This window comes from Salmo trutta, chromosome 17 (assembly GCF_901001165.1).
Source record: "Salmo trutta chromosome 17, fSalTru1.1, whole genome shotgun sequence".
NCBI classification, from domain to species: Eukaryota; Metazoa; Chordata; class Actinopteri; order Salmoniformes; family Salmonidae; genus Salmo; species Salmo trutta.
This window is the reverse complement of record NC_042973.1, coordinates 26368856-26394159: the sequence shown is the minus strand read 5'-3', so window position 1 is coordinate 26394159 and position 25304 is coordinate 26368856. Positions and strand designations below refer to the sequence as shown.

The window sequence follows — 25304 nt, the reverse complement described above, 5'->3', positions numbered from 1 at the left end:
CTTTGTCTCTCCCACTCTCTCTGATGCTTTCTCTCCCACTCTCTCTGATGCTTTGTCTCTCCCACTCTCTCTGATGCTTTGTCTCTCCCACTCTCTCTGATGCTTTGTCTCTCCCACTCTCTCTGATGCTTTCTCTCCCACTCTCTCTGATGCTTTGTCTCTCCCACTCTCTCTGATGCTTTGTCTCTCCCACTCTCTCTGATGCTTTCTCTCCCACTCTCTCTGATGCTTTGTCTCTCCCACTCTCTCTGATGCTTTGTCTCTCCCACTCTCTCTGATGCTTTCTCTCCCACTCTCTCTGATGCTTTCTCTCCCACTCTCTCTGATGCTTTCTCTCCCACTCTCTCTGATGCTTTCTCTCCCACTCTCTCTGATGCTTTGTCTCTCTCACTCTCTCTGATGCTTTGTCTCTCCCACTCTCTCTGATGCTTTGTCTCTCCCACTCTCTCTGATGCTTTGTCTCTCCCACTCTCTCTGATGCTTTGTCTCTCTCTCTCTCTGATGCTTTGTCTCTCCCACTCTCTCTGATGCTTTGTCTCTCCCACTCTCTCTGATGCTTTCTCTCCCACTCTCTGATGCTTTGTTTCTCCCACTCTCTCTGATGCTTTGTCTCTCCCACTCTCTCTGATGCTTTGTTTCTCCCACTCTCTCTGATGCTTTGTCTCTCCCACTCTCTCTGATGCTTTGTCTCTCCCACTCTCTCTGATGCTTTGTTTCTCCCACTCTCTCTGATGCTTTGTCTCTCCCACTCTCTCTGATGCTTTGTCTCTCCCACTCTCTCTGATGCTTTGTCTCTCCCACTCTCTCTGATGCTTTGTTTCTCCCACTCTCTCTGATGCTTTGTTTCTCCCACTCTCTCTGATGCTTTCTCTCCCACTCTCTCTGATGCTTTGTCTCTCCCACTCTCTCTGATGCTTTCTCTCCCACTCTCTCTGATGCTTTCTCTCCCACTCTCTCTGATGCTTTCTCTCCCACTCTCTCTGATGCTTTGTTTCTCCCACTCTCTCTGATGCTTTGTCTCTCCCACTCTCTCTGATGCTTTGTCTCTCCCACTCTCTCTGATGCTTTGTCTCTCCCACTCTCTCTGATGCTTTGTCTCTCCCACTCTCTCTGATGCTTTGTTTCTCCCACTCTCTCTGATGCTTTGTCTTTCATTATAAGCTTACTATGAAATAATGCAATCACAGTGAATGCTCAGAGCATAATAATTACTTTGGTATCTCTCTTTGTTTTCATATACTGTAACATATTTTGTGCATGGCAGCACCTAATGCACTTGTCTGTATTAGAAAGATTATTTTACATAATCAAAGTGAGCTGATATCAATCCTGGGAGTCCATTTGCCAGAAGTCGGACTGTATTGGTTTTGACTGGAGTGCATTAGCTGAATGACTGAATGACATTAATGTACAGTGTATTGCACAGTCCACCACCAATATGTAGCACCCTGATGTTATTTGGGTCCACATTATGGCAGAGGATGGCATCCCAAACATGTGTTGAGTATGCCTGCTCTGGTCTTTTTGGACATGAATGTCACTGTGACTTAAGTGTCAAGCCTAAATCCACCGCGAGTTGTGTGTTGGTGTCACTGTGTGTGTAATTGTGTATCTAACTCCTGTGTGTCTTGGTCATCCCCTAGAAAGCCTTCCTAAACCACAGACCCGCATGAAGCCCTCTCCCCAGCGGAGAGCTGTCTCCGTCTACGAGGACTCGCTCCTCCAGGAACATGCTGCTCTGCTGGACCCCGAAGGTGAGCTCGTCAGCAGAGAGAGAGAACACCTCCTGCTGTATACCACTGGTTACTGCAGATGATCAAAGCCATATACAAAGACTATACTGTGTGTATATACTGTACTGTATGTGGCTCTAGAAATGATGTTACCCTGTCATGTCAGTGTTTTCTCTGTTGTGAAGTGTTTTATAGTTTTTCAGAGAACAAGTTAACTACTGACTTTAGCATGCCTATAGAGAAGGGCACTCAACCTATACTTCATTGACTCAGATGACTGATTGGTAAAAAAAGGATAATAAAATGATAGTTGGAGCTGTATTGTTAGATTTCAGTGCAGCCTTTGATGTTATTGAAGAAACCCACTTGCTATGGCTTTACATCACATGCCATCACATGTTTGTTCTTCAATGGAAGCTTCTCAAACATGAGATATGTACAGTGCGGTGTCCCTCTGGGCAGTTGCCTTTGGCCGTTACTCTTCTCAAATTATTTGGGGGGGGACAAATGATTTGCCACTGGTCTTACACAAAGCTATAATGACTATGAATGCGGATGATTCCACACTACAGGTCCGCACCTTAAGTCAGTGAGCTCACTGAAATTCTAAATAAGGAGTTGCAGTCAGTATCAGAATGGGTGATAAATAATAAACTGGTGTTAAATACATCTAAATACATTTTGTTTAAAGCATTCTATAAAACTTCAACAGGAGTTGTGCATAAAGGCTGTGACCATTGAGCAAGTTGAGGAAGATAAACTCCTGGGTATAACACTGGATGGTCAATTATCATGGTCAACTCATGTTGACAAAGTTGTTGTGAAGATGGGGAGGAGTGTGTAAAGATGGGGAGGAGTTTGTAAAGATGGGGAGGAGTGTGTGAAGATGGGGAGGAGTTTGTAAAGATGGGGAGGAGTGTGTAAAGATGGGGAGGAGTTTGTAAAGATGGGGAGGAGTGTGTGAAGATGGGGAGGAGTGTGTGAAGATGGGGAGGAGTTTGTAAAGATGGGGAGGTGTGTGTGAAGATGGGGAGGTGTGTGTAAAGATGGGGAGGTGTGTGTAAAGATGGGGAGGAGTTTGTAAAGATGGGGAGGAGTGTGTGAAGATGGGGAGGAGTGTGTAAAGATGGGGAGGAGTGTGTGAAGATGGGGAGGAGTGTGTGAAGATGGGGAGGAGTTTGTAAAGATGGGGAGGAGTTTGTAAAGATGGGGAGGTGTGTGTAAAGATGGGGAGGTGTGTGTGAAGATGGGGAGGAGTGTGTGAAGATGGGGAGGAGTGTGTGAAGATGGGGAGGAGTGTGTAAAGATGGGGAGGAGTGTGTAAAGATGGGGAGGAGTGTGTGAAGATGGGGAGGAGTGTGTGAAGATGGGCAGGTGTGTGTGAAGATGGGGAGGTGTGTGTGAAGATGGGGAGGTGTGTGTGAAGATGGGGAGGTGTGTGTGAAGATGGGGAGGAGTGTGTGAAGATGGGGAGGTGTGTGTGAAGATGGGGAGGTGTGTGTGAAGGTGGGGAGGTGTGTGTGAAGATGGGGAGGTGTGTGTGAAGATGGGGAGGAGTGTGTGAAGATGGGGAGGTGTGTGTGAAGATGGGGAGGTGTGTGTGAAGATGGGGAGGAGTGTGTGAAGATGGGGAGGTGTGTGTGAAGATGGGGAGGAGTGTGTGAAGATGGGGAGGAGTGTGTGAAGATGGGGAGGTGTGTGTGAAGATGGGGAGGTGTGTGTGAAGATGGGGAGGAGTGTGTGAAGATGGGGAGGTGTGTGTGAAGATGGGGAGGTGTGTGTGAAGATGGGGAGGTGTGTGTGAAGATGGGGAGGTGTGTGTGAAGATGGGGAGGTGTGTGTGAAGATGGGGAGGAGTGTGTGAAGATGGGGAGGTGTGTGTGAAGATGGGGAGGTGTGTGTGAAGATGGGGAGGTGTGTGTGAAGATGGGGAGGAGTGTGTGAAGATGGGGAGGAGTGTGTGAAGATGGGGAGGTGTGTGTGAAGATGGGGAGGAGTGTGTGAAGATGGGGAGGTGTGTGTGAAGATGGGGAGGAGTGTGTGAAGATGGGGAGGAGTGTGTGAAGATGGGGAGGAGTTTGTAAAGATGGGGAGGTGTGTGTGAAGATGGGGAGGTGTGTGTGAAGATGGGGAGGTGTGTGTGAAGATGGGGAGGTGTGTGTGAAGATGGGGAGTAGTGTGTGAAGATGGGGAGGTGTGTGTGAAGATGGGAAGGGGTATATCTGTTATAAAAAGATGTTCTGCCTTTTCTGACACAAACATCAACTGTACTAGTTGTTCAGGCTCTGGTCTTGTCCCATCTTGATTATTGTCCGGTAATATGGTCAAGTGCTACAAAAAAAACTAGCAAACTGCAGTTGGCTGGAAACAGAGCAGCACACCTTGCCCTTAACTGCACATACAGAACTAACATCAACAACATGCATGCCAGTTTTTCCTGCTTGAGGATTGATGAGAGATTAACTGCATCTCTTCTAGTTTTTATGAGAAATATTACTGTGATGACAATTCCAGATTGTCTTCATAATCAAATAACATTCAGCTCAGATACCCAAACATACCCCACAAGATATGCCACTAGGGGTCTCTTCACAGTCCCAAGTCCAAAAATAATTCACGGCAAGGCACAGTATTATACAGAGCCATGATGGCATGGAACTCCCTTCCATCCCAAATTACTCAAGCAAACAGCAAAATGACCTTATAAAAATGATTTAAACAACATCTCATGGAACAGCAGGGAGTGTGAGGGGACAAACACACAGACACACTCTAACACACACATCATTTCTTAGCTATATTGTTTGGATAATATATTGTTGTATTGTTTGTATGTCGTTGTATTTAAAATTTGTGTGACTGTCCTTGTCTATCAGTGTTTTTTTAGCTGTCATGTTCTGTGTTTTTTGTGGAACCCAGGAAGAGTAGCTGCTGCTTCAGAAAAAGCTAATGGGGATCCAAATAAAGTCTCTCATCCTTTCCACCTTCCCCTATGGTAGCACTTCACTAAAAAGATATATGTGTCACTGTGTACAAATATATCGAAAAGCCTAAATGTGTTCATTGACGCCCTGTTACATTATGTATTTGAGGCAGGTTGTTCATCTTTACTCTTCCTCCCTCCCATCAGAGCTGAAGGCAGCATTGCCATGGTTGCAGAAGTCACCAGTCCAGAAACGGACCAACCTGGGGGAGCTCCCTACCTGTAGTGAGATCCAGCTAGAGGGAGAGGAGGGTGAGTATGGGGGCAGGGGTGCAGGCATCGGCGGGGGAAATAAGACAAATGAGAACAGTTGCTGACTGAACATATGGTTTGAAAGGTAGACCGAGTCAAGATATTTTGAAGATGAGTGTATGGTTGTAAAATGGATGCACTTCTTGAGGCACTGTGCCAAATGTACAAATGTTTAGTTTGGGGCATTTGAGCCTTGGCCTAATGGGCATATGCCCACTTGCTCCTCCTCCCTCTGATTTGTCCACCTCTATTTGTCTGTAAAAAATAATAACTCACCCACCAGGCCCTCAGCACCACATGCACTTTAGAGACATTACCATCCTATTACATCTCATATACCAATCACCTTCAATTACAGGGCTGGAGGAGGACTGGATATCAGGTCCCCTATGGTACAATTAATGTGAAAGATTTATTAAAGCCATGCTTCATCATTATGCCCACAACCCTCATGCAGCCCCCAGTCAATATCTACATCACAGCATGCTATAAAGTGCCAGATATTAAAGTCTAGAATTACCTCGTTTTGGATTAAACAGAAATGATTGCTTGAGTAATAATAATCTAATCAAGAAACAATTGCTTTTCTTTTCTTTCAAACTTTGTTAGGTTTATCTTTCTGCCTGTAAAAAGGCAGGTTCCATCTTGTTCTGTGTTGTCTTTGAGATTAAAAATCTCCTCTGCTTTGTCTAATCATCCAAACAGCAGGTGAAGCAGGGAAAGAGAGGACTGGAGAGGGTGAGGGGACAGACAGCCGGCCGGTAACAGAAGACAAGCCAGGGCCAAGCCCAGTGGGGGCCAGTCAGGTAGAGGGAAAGAGCACAGCAGAGAAGAGGGGTGAGACGGTCTCACAGCAGCACACAGCGCAGGCAGAAACATCAGACCAAAGAACTGAACCCCCCTTAATGGAGAAACACATGGACTGACCTGCGCAGAGTCTATTTTCTATCATGTCTACCTTTGCCTTGCACGCCAGATTATGTAAAAAAATAAACAAATTATGAACAAAATGTTTTAAAGAGCGTAAATCCATACCTATACTTGTTAATAATTATTAAAAAGTTGATTCTGAAGTGTCATCAAGAGCACTGTCATCACTGCTGGTATGCATGACTGTTGGTAGGGGGAACTAGAGCAACATGACTGTTGGTAGGGGGAACTAGAGCAACATGACTGTTGGTAGGGGGAACTAGAGCAACATGACTGTTGGTAGGGGGAACTAGAGCAACATGACTGTTGGTAGGGGGAACTAGAGCAACATGACTGTTGGTAGGGGGAACTAGAGCAACATGACTGTTGGTAGGGGGAACTAGAGCAACATGACTGTTGGTAGGGGGAACTAGAGCAACATGACTGTTGGTAGGGGGAACTAGAGCAACATGACTGTTGGTAGGGAGAACTAGAGCAACATGACTGTTGGTAGGGGGAACTAGAGCAACATGACTGTTGGTAGGGGGAACTAGAGCAACATGACTGTTGGTAGGGGGAACTAGAGCAACATGACTGTTGGTAGGGGGAACTAGAGCAACATGACTGTTGGTAGGGGGAACTAGAGCAACATGACTGTTGGTAGGGGGAACTAGAGCAACATGACTGTTGGTAGGGGGAACTAGAGCAACATGACTGTTGGTAGGGGGAACTAGAGCAACATGACTGTTGGTAGGGGGAACTAGAGCAACATGACTGTTGGTAGGGAGAACTAGAGCAACATGACTGTTGGTAGGGAGAACTAGAGCAACATGACTGTTGGTAGGGGGAACTAGAGCAACATGACTGTTGGTAGGGGGAACTAGAGCAACATGACTGTTGGTAGGGGGAACTAGAGCAACATGACTGTTGGTAGGGGGAACTAGAGCAACATGACTGTTGGTAGGGGGAACTAGAGCAACATGACTGTTGGTAGGGAGAACTAGAGCAACATGACTGTTGGTAGGGAGAACTAGAGCAACATGACTGTTGGTAGGGAGAACTAGAGCAACATGACTGTTGGTAGGGGGAACTAGAGCAACATGACTGTTGGTAGGGGGAACTAGAGCAACATGACTGTTGGTAGGGGGAACTAGAGCAACATGACTGTTGGTAGGGGGAACTAGAGCAACATGACTGTTGGTAGGGGGAACTAGAGCAACATGACTGTTGGTAGGGAGAACTAGAGCAACATGACTGTTGGTAGGGGGAACTAGAGCAACATGACTGTTGGTAGGGGGAACTAGAGCAACATGACTGTTGGCAGGGGGAACTAGAGCAACATGACTGTTGGTAGGGGGAACTAGAGCAACATGACTGTTGGTAGGGAGAACTAGAGCAACATGACTGTTGGTAGGGGGAACTAGAGCAACATGACTGTTGGTAGGGAGAACTAGAGCAACATGACTTTTTTATATCAACAACCCTCACTTGATGTACGAAGCTACAAAATACTACACAAAAAGTATTGACAAAACCTTGATTTAATCATTATTCATATAAACAGTGTTTCGCCTGTGAAGTGCATGGAAAACATGAAATAGCCAGGAAGACCAATATTAGCTCACTTCTCAGTGATGTGGATGTTTCATGATGATCATATAAAGCACCAGGCTGTCTCATGGTGCCTGCCAGGAATACATGGAGTACAGCCTCGACAGAGTGATCTGTGTGTAGTTTCTCCCTAGTAACACCACATTACTCCATCCGGCCGCCACCGAGCCGTGCTGCTACTGGGACTTGGCTGGTGGAGGTAGTAAAAGCACAGGAGTGCCATCTGTGTGTGTGTATGGAGAGGCAGAGAGATGGAGCAGGAGATAAATAATCCATCTGTGGGGAGGTCTATACACACTACCAAGGTGTAATGCGGTAGTCAAAATGAGTTGAAATCAATACACCACTCAAATAATTATAACGTGAAATATTTTATTACATGAAAATATTAACAATTGGCACTTTAATTTAATGTAATAAAATCAACCTTGTCTTGTAAAACCAAAATCAATCCATGGATTAAAATCACATGGGCAATAAAGAGCATTCATTTATTTAAAGCAAGACAAACCGACGAGCTATATAACAAACAGTAGTGTGCAGTCATGCTACAATAAGGAAAGTTAAAGAACTTTAGAAAAATAAACATTCTGTGGAATTGAGGTGTTCAAGGCCCAGATAAGCAGAGCATTGCTTTCAACATGCCACCCCTCATGATATCACTGTCAGACAGAAGAACAGCTCTAGCCTGCTGCTAAGAATCTTTAATCACCACAAATCTGTCTACATTACAATAATGAACCACTACCAAATAGTGTGATGGTCAACCATCCTCATTTGTTCCTATAACCAGTCCATCACACTAGGTGTTTTGAAAAGGATGTGGTTTTGTTACTGCACTAATGACCACTACACTGCTGACAGTTTTGGACAATATGCATGTAGCCATGCTGAATAACAAAACAAAAGCTTTTTGTTGGACTGTAATGCTTGATTTCACTAGTCTGCTACTCTTGGCTTAGAATAGAGAAGAAAAAAAAGCTGTGCTTTTCTATGGTGGATTGGGACTTTTTCTCTCTCGCTGAGTTGGACTTTTACCTTGTTCTTACACACGGCTCATGATTTATAAGTCTGGACACAATGCCGAAACCTTTAGGGCTCTATTCAATCCGTATCACGGAAGTTCAGCGTTACAGCGCGAATCAAATTTAAAGGCAGCGTTTCAGCATAAGCAGAGACTGCATTCACAGTAAATGCTGCATATGTCGGCTCAATCGGAAATGACCTTTACACCCCGAAATCTGTAATGCTTCAGCGATACAGATTGAATAGAGCCCTTAATTAAAGTAGGATTTTGGGACAAGGGGGCGATCAGTTAAAACTAAAATCAGGTGTACATTTGTTTTAGGTTCTCTTTGGTAAAAAAGATTTAAGAAATTCCAAGGAATCTTAAGGAAATCTGATTCACATTCATGGTTTAGAGTGAGGTTGCCTCTTATTACTTTAGCATAATCAATGCCAAAGTAACAATATATTACACTATTCCTACATACTGTACAGCTTTAACATCATTAAGGCCAATAGAACATTAACAAAGACTGAGCAATGCTGCAAAGGTTCTCAAAAGAGATTAAAATATACAAGCACACTGACGCCACCAGAGAACTTAGAACAGTCTGCAACTGTTTTGTGTAAAGATTTCACTCAGAAAAAGTATTTTGTATATACACTGATATAACCCACGGATCAACTATCTAAAAAAATACCCTAACAATATTGAAAAAATAATATTTAAAGGAAAATAAAATAAATATGAGATTAGTCAACACTATTCCCTATGGTTTGCTCAGCAATATGCAAAGAGATTGGGAACTTACAACTTTCCTTCTCTTCATTGCCTCCACTTCTCTCTATTGCCTCTGCTTATAGAAGAAGCTGGAATGGACTTAAATATATATATTTTTAAATTATAATTAGACATACCCCAAGTTGGAATATGGAGAGAGAGAGAGAAAGAGAAATATACACGTGGAAATAACACAAAGCTTAAAGTTGTAGCTATGTCTGACTTAGATATTTAGATTTCAATATCATCGAGCAATGTGCCTCATTGTAAATAACATCACACCTCAGTCAAGACATTGTATTTAAGCTGATTGATCTGTGGTGGAACAGAGCATAGAATGCTCTCCTTTAGTGTTTGTCTGAAGGCATGCACATCAGACTTGTAGTCTTTACCAGGTTGTGGAACTATTGAGACAGTAAATGGAGTGTACTCGTCCAAATTGTAGAGCACAAATTTCCTGCATGCTGGAATGTTTCATTCTCAGCTATGTGTATGATACATCTATAACACACAAATGAGAAGGCTTGTTCTGAGTATAGTGCAACAGCAACACACTACAATCTGGATGAAAAATAACACACATAGAAAAACAGCGAGCCCCTGGCCAGCCCTGAAATATACCACTTTGGCAAATAATCATGTATCAAACAAAGTCATCCGGTAACAGATATACAAAATAAGGCCTCTGAAGGAACAGCTGTCTTGCATATGCTGTCCTGCTGATTGCATGTTCTCTCCCCCTCTCCCTCCTTGAGTTCCTGTGTCCCAGTGCTAGAGTGTAGCTAGGACTCTTAAGAAGGAGATAATGAGGACACAGAAGGACTGGCCCACTCCAAACACCAAGGCCTCCAAGGAGATCATCCTCTTCCCTGCTGCTTTGTACACCCCAGCAATGGCGGCACCTACATGCAAAGACATTTTGGGTTTTTGAAAAGTATAAAATAATTTCCACACCGACTCAATGAGTGGTTTATTTCTACATGTACAATAATGGATTATGTTGATGGCTTATCAGAACATGAGGTGAGTAACTCACTGGTAAGGACACCACCACACACAGGGCCCACGATACTCATCAGTATGATGGCAATGGGCATGAAGCGGGCTATTTTGTGTTGTCGCAAGGTGGCAAGGGCCAGGAGAGCAGCAGGTAGGTGGAACACCAGTGAAGAGACAGCAGCCCACAAGAAGACTCCATACCACATTTCTGAGACAAAGGAAGTAAGCAGTATCATATAGCCTTGCTATGTTTAGCAGAGTTTACAGACTTCACACATGCCTGTTGCCTGACATGTCTTCTGAATTAAATACTACCCTACCCAGTGCCCATTATGTAAAACTGACTGCTTCATCACCCTGCAAAATAATCCAAGCTGCTAACGATTACACATATATAAAACCTCTCTCACACTAATAAAATATATATATATATATAATAAAAAGCACAATGCTTTCTCTCAAAAAAGACAACTGATGGCTACTCTAAATTACCCGAAACGTTAAGTAATCCATTAAAGTTGTCGGTTTTGTGCAATAATATTTGTTGTTATTGCCAGCTGGCTAGCTAGCACTTGATTAGCTAGCCAGCTAACGTTAGCTAGCTAGCTACTTGTTTAGCATTCACAATAGCTAGCTACAGTAGTAGCCATGTTAATTTATCTTGCTAGTAGCGATCTAGCTAGTTAAGTAGCTCAATAATAATGGACTAACGTAAGTACCCAAACGTTACGACGCCTTAGTTTAGGTTTAGCGTTTATATGAATGTGGTAGCTCACTAAGTAGTATTACTAGCTACGTTAAATCGGCTACCTGGATAATAGTTAACGAAAAATGTACGTTACAAAGTTTATAATAATGTTGTTCAACTGGCTAACGTAGAACAGAGAGGGGCTGTGGAATGAATCTCACCTGAAAAGTCGCTAAGCGATGTGTCGTTGCCTCGATTGGTGCCATTTTTCCTAGGGACCAAATTCAAGCTAAGAATTTGCTGCACAAACCCAATCTCGTTATATCCGTTCTGCATGTCTAATGCACAGAACACCACGAGCATGTGTGCGAGACCACGAATAACCGAATAACACCATCAGAACATTAATGTTGGATCTACCTAGCAAGTCGACAAGGGATGGTTGATCTCCTGTATATAGCCGTTAGCTTGATGTCAACACAACTTGATTTGACGTCACGCCGTGCCAGACTCATCAGAGGCGGGGTCACAAAAAGGATTTCACAATTTTGATAAATTGTTGAATACAATTTCCAAACCGTATTAACATATAAAGATATAACAATGCAATCGATTATGAATACGGTATTCATTTTCCAACAATAAAGAAGCGATAACGCGTCTTTCCTAACGATCGTTTGATCCTGTGGACTCGCCGTAGTAAATCAGGAAGTTAGATAAGCAGCTACCATAGAATTACACAATGATATATATATAGATCCGCGCTCCTTTCTGTAGCTAGTCAACAAAGCCACACGTTTTCATATTGTAGATACTTGTTGTGTATTTGTTTGTTATTGTTATTGTAATTGTAGCTATATTAAACTATACAGCTAGAAACATTTGATAACTTTATCGGTTATTTTGTAACCGCGTGATAGCTACAGACAGGGTTCGTCAGATATCCGGTGCTTTGTAATTTTCTAGCTAGCCAGTTATCCATACATTTACTGCTGTGTTTACTATTGGCAGAAAGTGTAGGCTCTTTCTGGAGGGGAAATGATGAATTACTCAGATTATGATTCCGATGGCTATTCTTCAAATGAAGATCAAGACTATGTTCCATCTGGTAAGGTTACTTCCACAAACAGATAGACATGCAATGCTAGTTGAGCAGATATTCTATTAACGTTACACACATGACAGAGAATCATAACCTTATACAGTAGTTATTCAATATTTCCACTGTATGTGTCATATTCTTCATGTATGTTGCTTGATGATAACTAGCTACTGTATTTGTCATTCAATTCAAGTCTTAGCATGATTGTTGTGTGGTTGACAGATGACAACCTCAGTGAAGATGACATGAATGAATGTGTGAAAGAAGATGGTCTGGAAGGGGATGGACTGGAAGGGGTTGAACATAGTAGCCAACAGTCGGATAATGTCACCAAGAAGAAAAAGAAGAAAGGCCAAGACATTGGCATGAGGTGAGTGATTCAACACTTTTGTATTTGGCTCCGTTTTTAGACCAATGGTGTCAAATCAAATTGTATTTGTTACATACACATGGTTAGCAGATGTTAATGTGAGTGTAGCAAAATGCTTGTGCTTCTAGTTCTGACAGTGCAGTAATATCGAACAAGTAATCTAACAATTCCCCAACAACTACCTAATACACACAAATCTAAAGGGGTGAATGAGAAAATGTACATGTAAGTATATGGATGAGCGATGGCTGAGCGGCATAAGCAAGGTGCAATAGATGGTATAAAATACAGTATATACATGTGATAAGAGTCATGTAAGATATGTAAACATTGTTAAAGTGGCATTATTTAGAGTGCATCGTATAAAGTGACTGGTGATCCATTTATTAAAGTGGCCAGTGTTTGGGTCTTAATGTAGGCAGCAGCCTCTCTGAGGTAATGATTGCTATTTAGCAGTCTGATGGCCTTGAGATAGAAGCTGTTTTTCAGTCTCTCGGTCCCAGCTTTGATGCACCTGTACTGACCTCGCCTTCTGGATGGTAGCGGTGTGAACAGGCAGTGGCTCGGGTGGTTGTTGTCCTTGATGATCCTTTTTGGCCTTCCTGTGACATTGGGTGCTGTAGGTGTCATGGAGGGCAGGTAGTTTCCCCCTGGTGATGCGTTGTGCACACCTCACTACCCTCTGGAGAGCCTTGCGGTTGAGGGCAATGCAGTTGCCATACCAGGCTGTGATACAGCCTGACAGTATGCTCTCGATTGTGCATCTCTAAATGTTTGTCAGGGTTTTGGGTGACAAGCCAAATTTCTTCAGCCTCCTGAGGTTGAAGATGCGCTGTTGCGCCTTCTTCACCACACTGTCTGTTGGGTGGACCATTTCAGTTTGTCTGTGATGTGTACGTTGAGGAACTTAAAACTTTCCACCTTCTCCACTGCTGTCCCATCGATGTGGATGGGGGGATGCTCCCTCTGCTGTTTCCTGAAGTCCACGATAATCTCCTTTGTTTTGTTGACGTTGAGTAAGAGGTTGTTTTCCTGACACCACCCTCCGAGTGCCCTCACCTCCTCCCTGTAGGCCGTCTCGTCGTTGTTGGTCATCAAGCCCACTTCTGTTGTGTCATCTGCAAACTTGATGATTGAGTTGGAGGCGTGCATGGCCACGCAGTCGTGGGTGAACAGGGAGTACAGGAGGGTGTGAGCACGCACCCTTGTGGGGCCCCAGTGTTGTGGCTGAATTTGTGCATTTATTGCTTTGTTTTGATCAGTTTTTATTGTAATTTCCATGCTAGTCTGCTGGAAGCGGTTGATGACCATCTTTTTACATTATTTTCCTACCACTCTCTTTGTCGATCCTCATAGGAAAAGAAAGAAAGGAGGACTGAAGTTAGAGGAGACAGAGCCGGATGGCAGTGTGGAGGAGCAGCAGCAGCAGGAGGAGGAGGGAGAGGAGGGAGAGTTTTCTGATTCCAGGCCCAAGAAGGAGGTGGACGAAGAGAAAAAGAAGAAGAAAGCAGATGATTTGTGGGCCAGTTTTCTGAGTGATGTTGGTCCCAAATCCAAGCCATCTATTCCATCACCACAGTCTACTACTAAACAGCAGGTATTGTACCAAATCTACAGACATTTTGCCCATAGAGACATCCAGGCATATGATAGTTGGAACCTGGGTTCCTGTTACAGCTTGCTGGTTGTGTACGTTGTTCGCATTGGAGTCAAGTTTTTACTCTTTGGAACACTATGATGTCTAACATCTGTTTTTGTTTTTCAATCTTCACCAGGCTGCACCCACAGACAGACCGAAGAAGTCCACTGCGGCCCCATCAGAACGTCATCATTTAGAGCTTAAACCTAAAGAGCCCTCTAAAGTCACCATCACTAAGGTGTTTGACTTTGCTGGGGAAGAGGTCCGGTAAGTTTAGACCACTGGTGCACTGTGCACATACCGGTAGCAGTACATTCTTTGACCACCAGGCGACAGTGCAGCCTTACATTTGAACCCTTCACATAATGATGCTGAGAAAGTGTCTGCATTCCACAGCATACTGGAGCAATTACATTTCTGAGTTACAACAACACATGTTAGTTTACAGGCCAAATAATTGTCCTGGGAAAGTGGTTTTAGATTAGTCAGGGTCTCACCAGTAGTATTATCTATGTAATATGAAACACATTAAAGGACGTTGCTTATTTTCTATGAAAGCCTGAAATCATTGCAACATATGATTATCATTATCACCCTAATGGATGCAATCTTCTTAAAGAATGTATTCCCAGAGGATGTACTGGTTGACCTTAATGTTGGACTGGTCTCTTCCTATCCCTGTCATTATGTCCTATTGGAGAAGAGAGGACTGTCTATTATATCTGATGGGGTGCAGTGTTTCTTTTGAGGAATTTAGAAGACTGTGATCCTGTAGAGCCTGGTTGTGTAGAGGGAGAGCTAGAAACGACTGCAGGGTTTAAGGAGGAAAGGGAGAAGAAACAGAAGAGCGAGAGGCAGTGGCATACAAAATGCATGAAAGATGTTGGCTTGGCAGGAGATGGAGGGAAAGGATTGTCCTCATTATTACAAAGTGTTGATTCATGTGCGTGTGTAAGTGCACATGTGTGGGAGGGGATTCTTCTTTTCTTCTTTTTTTTGTTATTTAACTAGGCAAGTCAGTTAAGAACAAATTTGTATTTACATGACGGCCTACCCCGGCCAAACGTACTACCATGGAGGGACTCAACCAAAAGCAGAAAACATATTTGTAGGTTTTATTGGCTGTAAACAGTGACCAACCTAAGGGGTTAATGAAACATCAACCATGTCGGTTTTTGTTTAAAAAAAAAAAAGTATATATATTTCCCCTGGGTTATGTTTTTATGTGTGTGTGTGTGTGAGAGAATTAGAGAGAGGTTGGCAATTTGCTTAAATGCCAAAGCAACCGAAGGCTTCTTGTGTGTTTATCAGTGTGTGTGTCCTTGTGTGTCCTTTTCTTGAGAAATGTCCAGTGTTACGTAATTTGATCTCTACTTATGCTCATTAGACTGAGGCCACTAATACAGTCCTGGGTTTAAGTGTCTGCCTGTTACTGTCTTCAGAGTAACCAAAGAGGTAGATGCTGACTCCAAGGAGGCCAAGTGCTTTCTGAAGTCCAAGGAGGAGACACCAGATGTGCGGACTTTACCCAGCAGACCAGAGCCCTCCTCCCTCGCCCCTGGACCCAGGTACACCCCCCACCCCCCTCCACAGTCACTACCTTGCATCACCCGTCCTTCTCTAAGTATCTGACTAGTATAGAGGTTAAATATCACTTAAATGTATAGGACAGCATTCCTTTTTAAATAGGTAGTGAACCCAGTCAGATTTCCATTTTTCCATCACTCAACTTCCTATCACTAATTTGTGCGTGTGCAAATGGCAGTGGTGCCAATTGTGTTTTCACAGCCATGTTTGAATAGGCTGTAAAAGGCTTGTGCATGTGTGTAGGACATGAGGCTAATCCTCCCAGGTTTCTCTCCACTGATTTCTGACAGCTCCTACAGCAAGCCTTTGATCCTGTCATCCACTCTCTCTGCTACTGAGAAACCAGGGAATGGGATTACGACTCGCTCTTCACACTGCTCTAATATCAGTGTGTGTTGTGTTTGTGCATATACACTGAGTTTACAAAACATTAGGAACACCTGCTGTTTCCATGACAGACTGACCAGGTGAATCCAGGTGAAAACTATGATTCCTTATTGATGCCACTTGTTAAATCCACTTCAATCAGTGTAGATGAAGGGGAGGAGACAGGTTAAAGGAAGATTTTTAAGCTTTGAGACAATTGAGACATGGATTGTGTATGTGTGCCATTCAGAGGGTGAATGGGCAAGACAAACGATTTGTGCCTTTGAACAGGGTATGGTAGTAGGTGCCAGGCGCACCGGTTTGAGTGTGAATTGCAACACTGCTGGGTGTTTCACGCTCAACAGTTTCCTGTGTGTATCAACAATGGTCCACCACCTAAAGGACATCCAACCAACTAGACACAACTGTAGGAAGCATTGGAGTCAACATGGGCCAGCATCCCTGGGGAACGCTCTAGACACCCTGTAGAGTCCATGCCCTGACCAATTAAGGCTGTTGTGTTTGGCAAACGGGGCGGGGTGCAACTCAATATTAGGAAGGTGTTCCTAATGTTTTGTACACTCAGTGTACCGTGTGTGACGTATTTGTGTGTGTGTGTGTACTGTAATTGTGTGTATCATTGTCTTGCTATGACAGCTCCAGCTGCTGTCCTCTCCTCTATCCCGCTCCCCTGCATGGCATTACTTCCCTCTGTTTCCATGGTGTTTAATTGCCGAACACGTCTTTCCTCTGAGGCAGTGGCTTGTGTCCAGACAGGTAGTGATCTTTCCCTTACAGAATGTACAGTGTGTCCAGAGCCATTTCCTGTTGTAGATGAGGGGAGAGGGAGGGCTTACCTACAGTACGACAACAGGAAGGAGCCATCAGTCAGTCAGAAGCCCTCCCTCATCATCCCTGTAGACCAGACCCATTAAGTTAATTACCTCGCCTTTGAACCACATCACATCACAGCCTGCTGCAGGGACAGGACCAACTTTGTTGTTGTTTTTTATCAGCTCTCAGGATGTTGAGATAACGTTTGTTACATAATGGTGGCGGGTGCTATGTTGTTACGGAGGTCCCATGGGGTTCTCTCTATCCCATGTTACAACCACTAGTTTCCCGCCTGAAACGAGAGGCAGAGAAGTGTTTACTGTACGGACTGTGTTGTTGCATTTTCCCGCCTTTTATCCCTTCATTATTTACTCCATTTTCGGCTCTCCCTCTACCTTCCTCTCTGCACCCCATCCTCTCTTGCACTCCCTCTCTCCCTCTCCGTCCCCACTCTCTGTCTCTGCCTCCTGAGTCCTGTGTGATTTGAGTTAAGCCTTCCTCTCTCTCTCTGTCTCTCTCTCTCCCCCTCCCTCCTATGTGATTTGAGGTTAGCAGTGTAGTGGAAGGCCTGAGTCAGCAGGACAGGCCCCAGACATGTGATCTCCATTGAGTGCAGCCTCTCTTAAAGGAACATGTGCCTCTGTGCCATAGTGTTCAGCTCAGTATGTCTGTTCAGCTCTGTCTATCTGTCCGTCTGAGCTCCTATTGCACCTAGCTAGTAGCCACTGCACCCCAATTTGGCCCTGCTGACTGCCCTTACAGAAAACCACTGGTCTGCTTACCCATTCACTCCCCGTCTCCCTCCATCTGTCTTTTTCTCTCACACTCTTTCTCACTCTCAATTTGCTATTATTCCTCCTTGTATAGATCTCTTCCAGGGAGCCACTATCAAGGTTACTGTATTGAGCCATATAAAAGCCCTCTGTTGTTGCATAAGGCGTCATAGTTGTGCACTCACACCTAAAAACACCAGCCAACTTTTCATCAATCCCTGATCTAATTGAGAGCAATTGTGTTGATAGATTTGATTGACCTGCTGTCATGCTCTGTGGGTAGTCCTGTGTGTGTGGCAGGGCAATAGTCTGCCAGAGCAGTGGACCACAGCGGCATTGCGTAATACTGGGGGTGCAGGCTAAGTGCTATCGATTAGCATGCCACAGAGATTTAGAGCCGCTTGTTGGGAATTCTAATGATTGGTTGATTGATTGCTCTCTGTCTCCGTGGTGTTACCTCACCACTCAACACCGGGTAACATTGACTCTGAACACATTAGGGCATACAAACAACACACACACACACACACACACACATTTGTGTGCGACTGCGCACACATCATCATCGCTACTGTATCACAACATCTTCTACTGCATCTACTGTAGTCTTGTATACACACACACATATAGTCTGGTCTGCTTGTGAAGATAGGGCTTATCTTGGGAGAGTTTGTTTCCTGCTGGCAGGGTCAGATAGAGGTTCTGTGATTGTCAGTCTGGGAGTCTGGGCTGGGGGCTTGGAATGGACCAGAGAGCAGTACAGCATCTGTCTCAACACAGCCCTCTCTTTCCCTACTATATGTCAGCCCATCTTGATTCATTCACCAGATGTATTATTGTTGTGTTCTCAATGAGGGAACGGGTGAGTATACCAATTCAGCTTCTGAGCTACTTTCTTTGACAATTTTGACTTGCTTTGGGAGCAGCCAGCACTCTTTTAAAAGAGACTGGATTCACCCTAACCGCAGGGGTTCCAGGATTATTTCCAGCAACGTAGCGAACTGTTTTAGAGACTGACAGCCTGGGTCTGTTAGTTCTCCAGTCCTCCCTGTCATAATTAGCACCAGAGTGTCACGGATCCCTCCAGAACTTTCATCACGCACACCTGTCCCCTATTCCCACTGATTAGTATTTGTATACATCACCATGGTGCTGTCCATTATTGTTACAATGTGCGTGTGAGTACCTGTGCTGTGTGTTTTGGCTTTCGTGCCATTGTGGATTGCCCAGATGATTACGGGTCTCGTTCCGTGTGTTAATCATTGTGCGCTTGTGTTATTTATTGAAGGTACTCCTCGCTCTTTTGTTTGGGTCTCAACCCTGCGTTTTGTATACATGTTTGTTTGGTCTTCATCCCCATGCCTTTACACGGCACTCTGTAATTTGGGTACAATAAAAAACCCTATTACGCATTCCTGCGCCTGTGTCCCGAATCATTTTTACCAACGTGACACAGAGGACATGGAAAGCATATTATCCCCCGTACTACGGTTAATGTAAGTAACCTCATTTATGTTCCTCTAACCACTGAATACCTCTGTCAATCCGGCAGCAATCCATGTCAAGATTGAATGTAAGATCTCTAAATATGTCATTCATATGCAATGATTTTATTATTTGTTATTTGATTTTACATTGGTATTTTCATACTTACTGAAACTTGGCTTAAACCAAGGATTTTAGTTCTCTAAATCAGTGGTTCTCAAACTTTTTATAGTCCCGTACCCCTTCAAACATTCAACTTCCAGCTGTGTACCCCCTCTAGCACCAGGGTCAGCACACTCTCAAATGTTGTTTTTTGCCATCATTGTAAGCCTGCCACACACACACTATATCATACATTTATTAAACATAAGAATGAGTGTGAGTTTTTGTCACAACCCGGCTCTTGGGAAGTGACAAAGAGCTCTTATAGGACCAGGGTATAAATAATAAACAATAATTTTGCTCTTTATTTAACCGTCTTACATATAAAACCTTATTTGTTCATCGAAAATTGTGAATAACTCACCACAGGTTAATGAGAAGGGTGTGCTTGAAAGGATGCACATAACTCTGCAATGTTGGGTTGTATTGGAGAGTCTCAGTCTTAAATCATTTTCATTTTACATTTATATTTTTAGTCATTTAGCAGACGCTCTTATCCAGAGCGACTTTTCCACACACAGTCTGTGCCTGTATTTAGTTTTCATGCTAGTGAGGGCCGAGAATCCACTCTCACATAGGTACGTGGTTGCAAAGGGCATCAGTGTTTTAACAGCGCAATTTTCCAAGGCAGGATACTCTGAGCGCAGCCCTATCCAGAAATCTGACAGTGGCTTCTGATTAAATACAATTTTCGCAGAACCGCTTGTTGCAATTTCGATGAGGCTCTTTTGTTCAGATATTGGTAAGTGGACTGGAGGCAGGGCATGAAAGGGATAACGAATCCAGTTGTTTGTGTCATCCGTTTCGGGAAAGTAATTGCGCACCCAACTCACTCAGGTGCTTCGCTATATCACATTTGACATTGTCCGTAAGCTTGAGTTCATTTGCATACAAAAAATCATACAAATATGGAAAGACCTGTGTGTTGTCCTTGTTAATGCAGACAGAAAAGAGCTCCAACTTCTTAATCATAGCTTCAATTTTGTCCCGCACATTGAATATAGTTTCGGAGAGTCCCTGTAATCCTAGATTCAGATCATTCAGGCGAGAAAAAACATCACCTAGATAGATAGGCCAGTCGTGGGAGAAACTCGTTATCATGCAAGGTCAGACAAGTGAAAATTATGGTCAGTAAAGAACACTTTAAACTCATCTCTCAATTTTAAAAAAACGTGTCAATACTTTGCCCCTTGATAACCAGCGCACTTCTGTATGTTGTAAAAGCATTACATGGTCGCTGCCTATATCATTGCATAATGCAGAAAATACACGAGAGTTCAGGGGCCTTGCTTTAACAAAGTTAACCATTTTCACTGTAGTGTCCAAAACGTCTTTCAAGCTGTCAGGCATTCCTTTGGCAGCAAGAGCCTCTCGGTGGAGGCTGCAGTGTACCCATGTGGTGTCGGGAGTAACTGCTTACACGCACGTTACCACTCCACTATGTCTCCCTGTCATGGCTTTTGCGCCATCAGTACAGATACCAACACATCTTGACCACCAAAGTCCATTTGATGTCACAAAGCTGTCCAGTACTTTAAAAATATCCTCTCCTGTTGTCCTGGTTTCCAGTGGTTTGCAGAAGAGGATATCTTCCTTAATTGACCCCTCATAAATGTAACGGACATATACCAGGAGCTGTGCCAGACCTGCCACGTCTGTTGACTCATCCAGCTGTAACACATAGAATTCACTGGCTTGTATGCAAAGCAGTAATTGTTTCAAAACATCTCCTGCCATATCACTGATGCGTCGTGAAACAGTGTTGTTTGATGAAGTCATTGTCTGTATAGTTTTTTTGGCCTTTTCCCCCAGCATTGTCTCAGCCATATCCACGGCAGCAGGAAGAATTAAGTCCTCCACAATAGTATGGGGCTTGCCTGTCCTAGCCACTTTGTAGCTCAACATATACGACTCTTCTAGCCCCTTCTTATTAATGGTGTCTGTTGCTTTTATAGATGTCTTACTACTCGAAAGTCATCTTAATTCTTGCTCAGAAAACTCCTGTGGCTTATTTTTCAAATTGTCATGTTTAATTTCTAAATGCCTGTGCAAGAGTGAAGGTTTCCCGCGAGAGAGTAACGGTTAATGTGATTGGATGTTAATTATTTGACTAGGCTCCCTGTATTTGACATTGTGTTGTTATTTTGCTGAACATCTAGATGGTGTAATTTTATTTTTGGCAGTGAAACGAGGCTACTCGGGCAAGGAAAAACTCACCCAAATGTATAGCCCCATTGGGAAAATATAAATGGGCTGTTTGAAAATGTGATGTTTTTATTTATTTTATATAGTAAAAAAGAAAGAAATGTGAGTCACATTTTTATTTGGCGTACCTCTGACGACATTGGGCGTATCTCAGTTTGGGAATACCTGGTCTAAATGAATCTATCCCTCCAGCCTCTTCTTATCGACAGAAATCCTGGCTGTGGTGGGGGAGTAGCCATCATTCATAGACAAGTATATATGTAGCCCTGTGTCATGTGGCAAAATGTCCTCATTTGAGAGTTATCTTTTACTTGAACAAGAAACAGCCCACCTTGTATATTTTAGTGTACCACCCTCCTAAACCTAATAGTTTGTTCATTGCAGAATTCTCTGACCTGCTATCTTTGGTTGCGCCTAATTATGCCGGTTATTATTCTTGGAGATCTAAACATTCATGTGTGCTGCCCAAATAATGAGCTATCTTAACCTATTAGAACCCTTTAACTTTGTGCTACACGCCACAGGGACCTACGCACAACAAAGGCCATCCTCTTGATCTCGTGCTGTCTTATGGTTTGATAACCTGGAAACTATTGATGTGTGTGTCTCTAACCATCTCAGTATTGTTTTAAAAATTCTTTCTCCTCCTCTTAAAAACGTCTGTCCCCACTCTCTGGCATCATTAACTCCACAACTGTTAATAAATGTACTGAAGCTTTTAAATCCCCTGCTACTGATCATGTTCTTTCATCTCACTCATGATTTGCTGAACACCAAGAATGACCTGCTCGCATCCCTTGGTCTCTGCGAACAGTTTTTATGATTCTTTATAGAAAATATTAGATCCCAGATTGACAGTAGTCGACACCATACCAGCTTTTCTGGCCAGGAGGCACTTGAGGCAACTACTCTGAGGCTGTCTACAGCTTCCTTTAGCTCCTTTCAGCAAATATCCTGCGAGTCCCCCCTTGATACTGTAGCTTACATGAAGACGTCCTCCTGCCCCTTGGACGTGATCCTTCTAGACTACTATAAGAGGTTATTATGCCTACTGTTGGCCCCAACATTCTGTCTATTGTAAATCGCTCCCTGACCTCTGGCTCCTTTCCAGCCTATTTTAAAACGGCTCTGGTCCAACCTCTCCTTAAAGAGCCCAATCTATAGACCCCTCATCACTGTGTAATTATAGACTTATCGCTAAACTTGCTTTTTCTATCTTAGAAAAAGTAGTTTTCAAGTAATTAGTGGCTTGTTTGAGTATGAACAACTTATTTGAAGAATTCCAGTAGGGCTCACTGCACAGTATGGAACCTGCTTTATTAAAAGTGAGTAAAGACCTTGTTGGCTGCTGATGCTGGTGACTTCTCTATTCGAGTTCTTTTGGATCTCAATCCCGCTTTTGATCCTGTTCTAAGGTTTCCATTAGGAAAATGTGGAGCCGGACCTTTGATCGGCAACATTTTAATTCATGCATTGGATACATAACCTGATTAGTGCGTCCACCCACGGAGCTCAGAATGACAGAAATCACATTTAGAATATAGTCATTTATATTAACAGGTTCATCTGGAGGCGAAAGAAACGCACACCTGTTTAGGCGACGTGCTGCACTCAGTGGCGGAACAAGAGTTTTATACATGGGGTGGCCAAGGCTACTTCAGGGGGTCCGTAGACCATAACAGAAAATGTGTGTGTAACCCTAACCTGGCATCTAAGGAGCATGAATGAATCCTATGATTGCTGATTAGATGTAGAAGGGATAATTCACTTAAACCGGACTTCTTCAATGTGGCAGATAGTGTGGTCCAAAAGGGTTACTTCACTAGAATTCTCTAACATACTATGAATAGTCAGTGTCTCTACCTCGGAACTGCAGCTCAATTTCACACACACACACACTGTACTGTACTCACATACTGGAGAGACTTGGGTCACTCTGTTTTCATGAATATATAATCTGGCTCTGTAAGTGTTGAACATCCCAAAAATGTTCTGAAAATAAAGCTCAAGCACCAAGGAGATAAGATGGCATTTGTTGTGTGTTACATAAATTGCATAGTTTATTTACAATAAAGTAAATGTACAAAAAAACACATTGCAATTTGACATACCAGGTATCAAGCAGAAATGTACTTTAAAAATAATTTTGGTGCCCATCAATATTTACAGTATCATAAACTTACAGTATCATATGTATGCTCATATATATTATGTTAACTAATAGCAAAGAAAAGTTTTGGAATTGTCCTAATCAAGACCAAATTAAATCTGTGTGACATGATACCCTTTGGATTGATCATTTTAGAATGTCAGTGTACTAGCTAGTACACAGTGCAGGTTTTAATCATGACCAGAGGGACCATCTAAGTGTCAAATTATCCTAGGTAGATCTAAAACAGCATAATTCTGCGGTTCTGTTGAGAACTGGCAAAATGTTTCACAAACTCATCCTTGTTGAGGGAACGTGCCCTCCTTGACTCAACACTGAGAATTCTGAGGTGACTTAACCTGTCATCAACCATTGTTGTCCTAAGGTGGGTTATAATCAGTTTTAAAGCTGAGAAGCTTCTCTCACAAGAAGAACTGCTGACTGGTGTAACAACAGAAATCTTACAAAGTCTAAATAGCTCATGGAAGACCTCTTTATAAGTTTCTAGAAACAAGTTAAATTGCTGAATGTTTACTTGCTGAAAACTGACAGCTGTAGCCTGCAAAAATGATGCTTTTGCCAATCGCGAATTGCGAAAAGAGCCCGTGGAGCTGTGGAAATATTCTCTCTTCTTATTCTGTATGTTCTTATTCTTCGATTTATTGTTTCACCTATCTTTCTCAGATAGATTTACATTTCATAGGGCTTTTGGTTACCTTTTGTGAAGTGCTTGGTGATGCCAAATGTCTTTCTGACATGCTCCAATCAAGCTCTCTTGACCTAGCAAGGGCTGTGGCTGTAGTAGGTGCCCTTACAGACACATTACAGGACTACAGAAGTGAGGGTTACTTTGGAGAACTATGGAAAGAGGTTGAGAGATTGCAGAGCACTGCAAATAAGGGTTCAAACAGTATGTAAAAGACAGCCTAAAACAAGCGTAAGATTTCACAACTCATTGATGATGAGCACTGTAGGACAGAAAAATAGTGACCAAAGTGATGGTGAGAGTTTCCAAAGAGCTATCTTTTATCAGGTGCTTGACAGTCTCACAGCTGAGCTGCAGAGGCGTTTTTCAAAGAAGAATTGCGAGATAATACAAGCGGTCCAGTCTCTCAACCCAAAGAGTACAACATTCTTGAATGAGGAGTCTCTGTTTGCCTTTGCTCAGACCTTTGAGTCAGAATTAGAGGACCTCAAACATGAGGTTCATCAAACCAAGCGGCTTCTTGATAGGAGAGAGGAGAGAGAAAAGTGGAAGTGACAGACCGTCAAGTCTCCTTGACTTTGTTGTGTTTCTAGAAACAGAGGGCTGTTTTTCATACCTATTCTATTGATCAACAGTCAAATGTTTCCACACTGATCTCGACAAACTATTTCTATAAGGACTTCGCTTTGTGCATGGGGGCATTGTCATGCTGAAGCAGGAAAGGGCCTTCCCCAAACTGTCACCACAAAGTTGGAAGCACAACTTTGAATGTCATTGTATGCTGTAGCGTTAAGATTTCCCTTCATTGGAACTAAAGGGCCTAGCCCGAACCGTGAAAAACAGCCCCATACCATCAGACGTTACAGTTAGCACTATGCATTGGGGTAGGTAGAGTTCCCCTGGCATCCGCCAAACCCAGATTCGTCTGTTGTACTACCAGATGGTGAAGCGTGATTAATCATTCC

General features: G+C 43.3%; 2 protein-coding genes and 1 pseudogene across 3 annotated transcripts in view; 2 read left to right on the top strand and 1 right to left on the bottom strand.

Annotated features, from left to right (window-relative positions):
* LOC115151341 (capping protein, Arp2/3 and myosin-I linker protein 2-like) overlaps positions 1-6047 on the top strand; it is a 46632-nt pseudogene extending 40585 nt beyond the window's left edge.
* A 1796-nt stretch (positions 6048-7843) lies between these two features.
* On the bottom strand, positions 7844-11491 carry tmem170a (transmembrane protein 170A). The gene is made up of 3 exons (XM_029696328.1): positions 11183-11491; positions 10311-10481; positions 7844-10176 (listed from the first exon to the last, which is right to left on the bottom strand). The coding sequence occupies exons 1-3, from the start codon at positions 11322-11324 to the stop codon at positions 10046-10048; spliced, it is 444 nt and encodes a 147-aa protein (XP_029552188.1). The 5' UTR covers positions 11325-11491; the 3' UTR covers positions 7844-10045.
* A 191-nt stretch (positions 11492-11682) lies between these two features.
* The window catches only part of cfdp1 (craniofacial development protein 1), a 55087-nt gene continuing 41465 nt past the window's right edge, over positions 11683-25304 (top strand). For both annotated transcript variants that reach the window (XM_029696327.1, XM_029696326.1), the window contains exons 1-5: positions 11683-12069; positions 12286-12433; positions 13790-14030; positions 14209-14339; positions 15515-15640. In XM_029696327.1, coding sequence (XP_029552187.1) covers positions 12000-12069; positions 12286-12433; positions 13790-14030; positions 14209-14339; positions 15515-15640 — 716 coding nt within the window. In that variant the 5' untranslated portion in view covers positions 11683-11999. The remainder of the gene's footprint in view (positions 12070-12285; positions 12434-13789; positions 14031-14208; positions 14340-15514; positions 15641-25304) is intronic.